Source organism: Rhincodon typus, chromosome 4 (genome assembly GCF_021869965.1).
Source record: "Rhincodon typus isolate 14 chromosome 4, sRhiTyp1.1, whole genome shotgun sequence".
NCBI classification, from domain to species: Eukaryota; Metazoa; Chordata; class Chondrichthyes; order Orectolobiformes; family Rhincodontidae; genus Rhincodon; species Rhincodon typus.
The window spans coordinates 21825226-21836182 of NC_063335.1; the positions used below are offsets into that span (position 1 = coordinate 21825226).

The 10957-nt window shown below is 38.6% G+C and overlaps 1 protein-coding gene across 1 annotated transcript in view; it reads right to left on the minus strand.

The window, feature by feature from the left end:
• The window catches only part of LOC109938338 (polyamine-modulated factor 1-binding protein 1-like), a 414237-nt gene that overhangs the window by 345204 nt on the left and 58076 nt on the right, over positions 1–10957 (minus strand). Inside the window, exon 3 of the mRNA XM_048595662.1 lies at positions 2582–2652. Within this exon, the coding sequence (XP_048451619.1) occupies positions 2582–2652 (71 nt within the window). The remainder of the gene's footprint in view (positions 1–2581; positions 2653–10957) is intronic.

Genomic DNA, 10957 nt, shown 5'->3' on the forward strand with positions numbered 1-10957 from the left:
AGAAAGATTCTTGGCAGTGTGGAGGAGCAGAGGGATCTTGGGGTTCATGTCCACAGTTCCCTGAAAGTTGCCACCCAGGTGGATAGAGTTGTTAAGAAGCCGTATGGTGTGTTAGCTTTCATTGATAGAGGGATCGAGTTCAAGAGCCGTGAAGTTATGCTCCTGCTATACAAAAGCCTGGTTCGACCACATCTGGAGTATTGTGGCAAGTTCTGGTCAACTCGTTACAGGAAAGATGTGGAAGCATTGGAAAAGGTGCACAGGAGATTTAGCAGGATGTTGCCTGGAATGGAGGGAAGGTCTTATGAGGAAAGGTTGAGAGAGCTAGGGCTTTTCTCTTTAGAACGACGAAGGATGAGAGGTGACTTGATAGAGGTGTAAAAAATGATTTCAGGTATAGATAGAATGGACAGCCAGAGACTTTTTCCTAGGGTGGATGTAGCTATTACGAGGGGGCATAGTTTTAAAGTGAGTGGAGGTAGATATGGGGGAGAGGTCAGAGGTAGGTTCTTTACTCAGAGAGTGGTAGGGGCGTGGAATGCATTGCCGGAGAGGGTAGTGGAGTCGGCTTTGTTAGGGGCATTTAAAGCGGCCATTAGATAGGCATATGGATGATAGTATAAGGTAGGGGTGGAGGTTAGATAGACCTTAGGATTAGGGTAAAAGTTCGGCACAACATTGTGGGCCGAAGGGCCTGTACTGTGCTGTACTGTTCTATGTTCTATATAGAGCAGTGCGAAAATATTGCAGAATTTCAATTATAATTTTAAAGTGGTATCTATTTTTAGTGTGTAGCACAATTTCATTGTCCAAATGTTCCATATTCAGAACAGCTGTGAACCATTTACAATTGCTATTTTGAATACTGTACAAAACTTAAAAAAAATCTCTCAAATACAGAGTAAATTATGTGGCGTGACCAATGAATAGCACTGTTGTCATTTTCTGAATCTCTACCTAAATGATTAGCAATCAGTATTGAAACGAAAAGGGAAATGCATAAGCTTTGTTTGCTATAGAGTCAACTGTAAGTTTTTTTTTGTACTGTCATTTTATCCTATTAGCATGGTCTAACAAAATTAGGTATGAATATGCAGTAATAACATGCAAATTGGTCCCCCACAATTGCCTCAAGGCAGTGGTCTTTGCCTTGCTATGCTCAATTCCTTCTACATCATTACAATAGCTTGGCATAATTCATCAGAAAAATTGTTCAATCTCATTGCAAGTGCCTGGCTAGTAAAACCATCAGTTGCTGTTAACCAATGTCTGACAACAGAATGTTAGTTCCACCATTTCCAATTCCCTGCCACTCCTACACTTATGTATCTCCCTTGGGTAATGTTAGACGCTACACTTGAGCCTGTCAAAACAATTAACCCCTCTGTTAATTAGAAAGAAATGTCAGGTGCACAGATGGTACAAGCTGGCATGCAGCCATGCAGCCAACTGTTCCTGAAAGCAGCTACCCTGCTGCTGACAACTGTTCCAAACTAGCAGATGTCAAAACTTTCCAGCTGAGGAAATCTAAACAACAGGGAAAGCTCCATGGTTTTAGAACCATTACAAATACTTCAATAATTTCATATCAATTTGCTTGGTGTTATATTAACTGATCTTACATAAATATGGTGCCTAACAAAGTAGGGTACATAATTGGACCGACATCCTTTACATCCTGCAGTTGACAATTTGATTATATACGTCCTTTCATTTTAAAAATAAACAAGTTTAAAAAACTGTAAGGCAAAAAACTGTAGTCACATCCAAACAAATTCAATACCAGTTCCAGAATGTGCCAACTTAAAGACAAAGCAAAATTCAGACTTGGACCTCATTGATTGCTCATAATGAGCATTGGCAGCCTTATAGGTATGCTGCTGAAGGTCCCTGGTTAAGCAGATCAGCTGGCCCTTGTGCTAGCCAAGGGGCAGGAAGAAGGGAATTCCAGTCAGGGTCAAAAAGAAAGCCAACAATGGGTAACAATTTCCTCATGAGCTCAAGAGCACCCACCTGCTTCTTCTAGACCAACAAAGAAAAAAAAACTAAAATAAAAACACAAGTTACTGGAGAAACTCACCTTGTTCAAAGAAGAGTCAGATTCAAAACTTTAACATTGTTTCTCTCTCCACAGATGTTGAGATGCTCCGGCATTTTCTGTTTTCCAGATTTCCAGTATCCACAGTATTTTAGTTACAATTACAAAAAAACATGGAGAAGTTCTTTGACTTATTATTGAGCAATTTCCAGCAGTCCTTTTATGGATCATTTGTTAGGTCAAGAAATATTTGGTGCAACTAGTTACACCATGAAACCCTTCTTGGGAATTGGTCACTGGACCCAAAACATTAACTGTTCTTTCTCTCCACAGATGCTGTCAGACCTGCTGAGTTTTTCCAGCAATTTCTGTTTTTGTTTCTGACTTATAGCATCTGCAGTTCTTTGGTTTTTTTTAGGTACAATGTGTATTGCCCACAAGTTGCACCTACTTTCTTTTCCGGTCCAATTGAGCACATTGAAAGGCTATTGGATTACACAGGTTGACTGAAGGCAGACAAAATTTCTGTAAATCTGTACTTACGCAGTTGAACAACAAAGTGCTGGTTTTGCAACTTGCTCCAATGGAATTCTCCTCAAGTTAAGGGAAGAAAACTACAACGCACAAAAAGAAAGGAAATATGGTTAGCAGAAATAAAGGTTACTTCCTTTTTAATGGTTTTAAAGATTCTTATTTCCAGATTTGGTCTGTAGAGGACTATGGACAACAGTTTTCTTTAACACTGCATAGAATGGCATCATTCAAAATACCACAGGATCACAGAATTGTTAGAATCGCTGCGGCACAGAGGAGGCCATTTGGTACATCTTCTATGCACCAGCTCTGCATAGGAGCAATATACCTCATTCTACTCCTCTTCCTTCTCCCTGTACTCCTGTCTTCAGATTACAATCCAATTCTCTCTTGAATGCCTCAATTGAATCTTCCTTGACCAGACTCTCAAGCAGAATTCTAGATGCTAGCCTCTTACTATGTAGGTTTATCCTCATGTCACCATTGCATCTTTTTTATCAATTACATAACTTTTATTCCTCTCTCTCTCAATCCCTCTACAAATGAGAGCACTTTTTCCCTATTTACTCCATGCACATCCCTAATGATTTTGAACACCTTGATCAAATCTCCATTCACTCTCCTCTTCAACAAGGATAACAAAATCCCACCTTTTCCAATTTATCTGCATAACTGAAGTTCCTCATTCCTGGAACTATTCTTGCAAACCTGTTCTGCAGTCTCTCTAATACCCTCACATCTTTACTTAAGTGTGGTGCCCAGTACTGGATGCAACATTGCAGTTGAGCCTGAACTAGTGTCCTCCACAAATTTAACATAACTTCCTTCTTTTTATACTTTATGCCCCTAGTAATAAAGCCCAAGATACAGTAATGTTTCTTAACATAAATTAACTACTCGCGTGACCTGTATGCCTTTTAGCATTATATACTCTATTTTATTTTGCCTCTCTGCATTTGTTCCATCAAAATGAATCATCCCTCTGCATTAAGTTTAATCTGCCACTTATCCATTGATTCCTTCAATTTGCCAATGTCCTTTTGAAATTTTGTACTATACACCGAGATATAGATCATTAAATGGGGAAAGCTGAAGGAAGTTACAACATTTCAGGACTTGGGATACTTGCGCATGAACACAGAATGCTAGCAACACAGGTATAGCAGATAATCAGGAAGGCTAATAGAATGTTGGCCCTTATTTCAAGGGATTTGGAGTATAAGAGTACAGAAGTCTTCTTGCAACTGTACATGGTGCTTGTGAGACAACATCTGGAGTACTGTGAGCAGTTTTCATCTTCTTACTTAAGGAAAAATATTATTTCATTTAGAATCAGTTCACACAACATTCACTAGGATGATCCCAAGTATGGAAAGATTGTCTTATGAGCAAAGGTTAAACATGTTGGGATTTTACTCACTGGAAATCGGAAGAATAAGGTGATCTCATTGAAACATAAGATTCTTAAAGGGGCTTGACAGGCTAAAAGCTCAGAGGGTATTTTCCCTCATGGGAGGAGTCTAGGACCCCTGAGATATATGAAAGACTCTATTTACTGTGCTTTTAGCAAAGTACTGGGAAGAACACTGAAAATTTAACGTTGGAAAACAGAACATTAAAATCTAATCGACTGCAGCCTTGAATTCATGGCAGAGATGAGCTGTGCAGATGTAAGCTTATCATAGCTACTTTTTGAAATATACAATGTATTTTTGGACTTCTGAGGGCAGTTGGAGACAAATTACATGACCAGTCAAGCTTTATGACTATACTTGTACTTGAACTGAGAGATATAGCGTTTGGGCACATTTATCTACCTCTGTTTTCTCTGTATTGAATGCTGTGATTTCAAGACAGATGTAAACCTGTTAATGTTTTTATCCAGGTTAGTTTCAGGTCAATGAATTTAAAATTCAAAAAAACCTGTTGGCTAATTCTTTACAACCAGCACACAAATAATTAGGTGTTTATACAAACTGACAGTTGTGGGAGGCTGTTATGATGCATTTGTAGTGTCCTGACCTCTGAGCTAGGAGGTCTGTATTCAAGTCCCATGTGCTATAAGTTGGGTAATAACATTGCTGAACAGGTTGATTATAAACTATCTATTCTGGACTGGCAACTCCATCTTAAATTCGTAAACATCCTATCAAACTGTGAGGAAAAGACAAGGAAGTCACTCCACCCATCTTTGCCTGATGAAAACACCTCTTAGCTTTATTTGTTATCTTATCAAGAAATTTTAACAAGTTAGTTGAATATGGGTTCCCTAACAGATCTATGCTGGCTTGCCAAAACTCACCAACACAATTTTGTCTGGAATTACAATTTCTAGAAGGCAGCTCACCATTAAGGTTAAACTGACAGAAATGTGGTTGCTTACCTTAGCTTATAGTTACCTAGAAAAATACTCAATCTGCAATAGTTTTTTTTTAAATTTCAAATACAACACTAGATCATTCCTTATAGTAGCGCATTGAATTTGCTCCATACATACACTATTCTCCCATTTCTACTGCGAAATTTAGGGCCAGCTTGCACTTTTGCCCAGAAGGAACTTGGACAGACTGATGAAATTTAATTTGGACTAGGCCTTACTGCCATCTAACAAGTGCAGATTTGTTGTGGCCTGAATTCTAACCATTGGGAATGAAAATATTGTCTTTCATACTTTGTCTCATTGCCAACCCAAGAATTTGTGAAAAAAAGGAAAAAAAAACAAGTATTTATAAGCTGTTTCCCACTATTACCATCCTAAAGTTCACTTAATAATTGCACATTTCTTTCCTTTGCAAAATATACAGATTCAGTTGGAAGTTCTATCATATAATTAAGCTAATAACTCTGCTGTGATTTGCTAGTGCAAATAAAGGTGGTTTTCCTCTGATCGCAATTAAGAGATACACATATATTTATATAAATAGTATTTATTATGTTTTTAACATTCTTTAAAACATCACAAGGCACTCTACAGGCACGCTGTACCACAAGACATGAAACCAAGACATATGCGGAGGTATTAGGTCGGGTGATTGGTAAAAGGCATAGGATATAAAGACCGTCTTAAAGGACCAAAGTGATGTAATGAGGGAAAAGGATGGTATTCCAAAGTCCTGGGCAACCGAAGATGCAATCAGCTATACTGCCAGATTTAAATGAGGGATACTTAAGGGTCCAAAATTAGAAGATATAGACATCCCAGTGTTAAGGGCTGGAGGAGATTACATAGACAGAGACAGAGGCCAGGTCACAATGGTATTTGCAAACATGGGTGAGAATTTTAAAAGCAAGACAGTGTGTTGGTAGTATGCTTTTAGTAAAGTAGCGTCATCCCCGCCTCCTTGACCTGTCAGTCTTCTCTCCACCTATCTGCTCCACTATCTACCTTCGATCACCACCTCCCCCTCTCTCTATTTATTTCAGAGCCCTCTTCCCCTCCCCCATTTCTGAAGAAGTGTCCAGACCTGAAACGTCAACTTTCCTGCTCCTTTGATGCTGCCTGGCCTGCTGTGTTCATCCAGCTCCACACCTTGTTATCTATGTTTTTAAGAGACGTGTTTGGTCCTGTTTCTCTTGCAAAGTGGTATTGTCACAGTAGTGCAGAAATGTCTCCTTCAGAGGGGCAGTTGGTAAACAGTTTTTAAGATTTCCCTGGGTGTTTTCATGCATAGATGGGGTCAGGGCTCACACAGTCCTAGGAAGGATTTAGTTTTGCTTTCATTTAGTTGAGAAGGTTTCTGTTGGCTGCTAGAGCTAAAAGCTTGAGTCGTCTGCTGCTAGAGTGAAGAGACAGCACGTGAGAATAATTCCTGTTTTGCTGAATTGCATTTTTGCCAGAATATTTGATGCTAAGTCATTAAATACATTCTTTTGTTAAGTATTTCAATAGAATCTTCTTTTTGTTGTATTCTAACTGTGTTGTAAGAATAAAATGTATTTTGATTAAAGCTTACTAATGGACCAATCAAATCATATCTGGAGCACAGGTCCCCTACAATTCCCTTTTCAAAAATATAAAGTCAGGAGTCACATGACACCAGGTTATAGTCCAAAAGGTTTATTTGAAATCACAAGCTTTCAGAGCGCTGCTCCTTCGTCAGATGAAGTCTTCTGACTTTGTCCACCCCAGTCCAACACCAGCACCTCCAAATCAAAAACATAAAGGTTAGGGTCTAGGCTATCTCCAAAATATACTTCAGGGGATCTGGCCTGTTCCATAACATCAGTGAACCAATGTGGGTGAACCAAAGAGTGAGGGGGGTACCTTGGAAGTATGGAACTTGATATGAGTTAAAACATATGGGCAGTAGAGTTTTAGAAGACCTCAAATTTGGTGAAGGGAGAACATGGGTGATCAGTTAGGGGTGTATCAGAACTGTCAAATCGAGAGGCAATGAAGGCATGAACAAGAGTTTCAACAGTAAATAAGCTAAGACAGGGTGAAGTTGGCTGATGTTATGCAGGTAGAAAAAGGTAGTCTTGGTGAAGCCACAAAGGTTGCAAATAGCTGGCTAAATCTCAGACTGTTGCCAGAGAGTTGATATGGAATCAGTACAGAGTTTGGAAAAGGATCCAAAAACAACGGCTTCAGATTTCCCAACATTTTATCAGGAGAAATTTTGTTTCATCCAGTAGAAGACATTGGATAAGTAATCTAATAATTTTGCAACAGTGAAGAAATGAAGTGTGGTAACGACAAGAGTATCAGTGTTTACAGGAAAACTAACACTGTTTTCCAATGACATCACCAAGGGGCAGCATTTGATTCAGAAGATGGAAAGATTACATTTGTCACAGTCTCCCTCCTTAAGTTCCATCTTACATAAACCAAGAGTTTCTTACAAAAAGCCTTTCAGTCATATCTCAATATGCAGTAACATTTCTTCACCAAGCTATCCAGAGCTTTGGTTTACATATCTTCGCACATTTTTATCCTACCCTGCCAATAGAATCACACCTAGCCTAATTTCACACTTCATGCCTTCAGCCATTACACTCGACCCATCTTCAAAAAAGTATCCTTAAAACCCTATTTCTTTGACATTGTCTTCTATCCCGAGGTCAGCCAGGTAGTCCTCACAGAATAGGAGTTCCCTGATTGGGGCTGTTAATTTGGTTCAATCAGGGAGCCCTGGATGACAAATAAGAACAGGAGTGTCAGACATCCTGTGCAATTTGAAGGCTGGCTCTGAGGGAGTTGGATCAGTATCAAGGATTCTCCATGTGTAAATAAAGGGTGACTTGGTATTGGGATATCAGCCTCTGTAGAGCTATTTCATATCCTTGATCTAACTCCTACTCAAATATGTATTCTTCCCACTCCATTTTCAATAAAGTTGGGGTTGGTCACTGAGTTAAAATAAGAACAATCCACACCAATTTTTATGCTGTAAAGATGGTATTACATCTGCGTCACAGCTCCAGCAATAAACTGCAAAAACTCTTATTGAAGCCAACTATATCTGAATAGATGAACTGGCAAATAGATTTGTGATACATTTCAGAAACATTATCAGGTGTGACATTATTTTATTTGTATTTCCTTTAATAGTGCATACGCTTACAAAAATATGTTAATTAGGAAGTGCATCATTTTAAATTTTAATTTCTTGTTTAAATTTTCACCATGAATGTGAATCCATCACGCAAAGTAGAAAACACTATTTAATAACTGTCCAAGCAATAAAGTAAATCTTCACATTAGCAGTCTGATATACGAACAGAGGTTTAAGGTGACAATCTACAACATGTGTAAGCTTGCCCTTTTTGGTGACCTAACAATGCACTTAGTATCATCTACTTGAATAGTGCTGTTTCTACTACTACAATCAATTTATTCCAACTAATGATCATCAGGCACTCATAAATCAGCATTAGATCTCAGTTACTGAGTTGGTGGCTTCCACAGATAAAAGTAGCATTCCAATTCTTGGTTAAATATTGGCACACATTGATTTTAATTAGCACAATTAGTTCATTATGTTCTAGCATCAAACAGCTCATTTACTGCATTCCACTACCCTAATGGCATATGGTAATGAGGCAAATCAATTAGCAACCATAAAGGAAGCCATTAAGAAGTGTAAACATTGCTCTTTCAGTTTGTAGAAAGCATAAAAACACAGCAATGATTAACAATTTTGTCAGTTACATGAAAATTCAAATCCCATTGCAGCATATTGCTGAAGCTGCATGTCAAGGAGAAGCTTTTGAGTGGGATCTTTTTGAGTATCAGCTTAGAAAGCACAGCACCTCCCTTGTGTTGTTCAGTGCAAAAATTATTTATTCTAATTTATAATGAAATATAACCCAACTATCCTGATTATGTTTATGTAAATAAATGTTACTCGTACCAATTGATCCAAACCCATTTATTTCTATTCTCTACTACAATTTTAGCTCATCATCTACTAAACATTAAAAATCCACACAGATGCAAAGAATAACAAACATACACTTGTAAGATTTTCTTCATTCTATGGATTGTGTATACACTTGCTGTATTCTCACACTTTCCCAATTTTGTGGGAATATCAACAGCTAAGCACACCCAAATTTATGGTAACAATCACACATAGTGTGCAACTGAACTTTTAGCTTCCTCTGCCAATTCTATAAACCACCAGGATGGCTTTGTGGTATGGGTATAGCTCCCTACTCAGGGCTAGAAGATCTGGGTTCATCTCTCCTGCATTGTAGATGTGTCACAACATGTCCAAGTAGGTTCATTAGTTATAAAAACAGTGAAGCCCAGGACCACATAATAAAATTACTTAATTTTGACATGCAGCAGATCAAATGGAATTAAATTCTTATCAAGACCAAACCTAATCAAGTTGAGAAGCAATAAACAAAGCATACATTATTCTGAGATAGTAGGAACTGCAGATGCTGGAGAATCCGAGACAACAAGGTGCAGGGCTGGATGAACACAGCAGGCCAAGCAGCATCATAGGAGCAGAGAGGCTGACGTTTCGGGCCTAGACCCTTTATTCTAGACTTCATTAATAGGAATATAGAACACAAGTGCAAGGAAGTTATGTTGAACTTGTATTAGACATGAGCTCAGTTCCAGATGCCACACCTTACGAAGGATGTAAAGGCATTAAAAAGAGTGCAGAAAAGATCCATAGCAATGGTTCCAGGAATGAGGAAGTTCAATTAGGAAGATCGGTTGGGGAAGTTAGGATCATCTTCAAACTTAAAGAAGTGCTGTTAATAAATGTATCAACCACTCGTTTACAAACACTGCCAATTCAGACCTGACTGAGGAACCTTCAAGAATCCATAAAAGAATGAATAAAAATGCTTTAGCTGAACCGCTGGCTTTTCTAAACAAATGACAGAAGTAAGAATGCTGTTCATAATCCCATCAAGGCTTTTGACTGTTACAGAAATAGATGCTCGAATTCCTAAATCCCCAAAGTCAATAAACATAAATTTGAGGAGCTAAATAGATGTTTGTACAATAGGAACTATAACTCTCCTTTGATCAATAAGATGGTGACAAAAATAGAACAAAAATTTACAAAAATGAATAAAATTAGGGAACAACTTTGCAGAGATGTTCTAGTTAAGACATGCAAAGTCTATGAACTGTTGACTTAATTGATTGGTCTAATGTGACTTAGCATGATGGTAGAAGAATGTTTATGGTTTTCTCAAACTTTGCATATGACCAAAGCAAGTTAGCCATCCAAGAGGCTAAGGAGAATAAAGTTGAAGTTTCAGCAGAAATGTTGCAATAGATCTTCTTTTCAACATTAGAGCTGGTTTACATTTCTGGGGAGTTACCACTGACAAGGTACAAAGTGGACCAGTCACACAAGCACTGTGGCTACCAGCACAGGTGAAGGCTGGAAATAATTCAGCTTCCTAATCTCCAAAGCTTTTCACCATTAACAAAGTAAAAATAAGAAATGTGATTGAATGCTCTCCCACTCAGGAAGCTCAACACCATCCAAGACAAAGCATGCCACTTGATCAACACACTGGTCACCTTCGTAAATGTTCACTTGCTCAACACGTGCACACAGGGATTAGCAGTGTGCACCATCTATGAGATATACCGCAACAGTCGCCAAACCTCTTTCAGCGATCCATGACCTCTAGCACCTAGAAGACCAAGGGCAGCAGACATATGGGAACAGCACATGCAAGTTTCTCTCTGAAATAACTCCACAGGCCATTATCCTGTCACCAAGTCACCCATTATTTACACGTGGATAGTACTTGACACTTGTCTGGCTTCCTCAGAGCCAGCTCAGAGTGAACAGAACATCTGACATGAGAGATAGTAGGAACTGCAGATGGTGGAAAATCTGTAGAGCTACATGAACTCATGTCAGATGTTCTGTTCACTCTGAGCTGGCTCTGAGGAAGCCA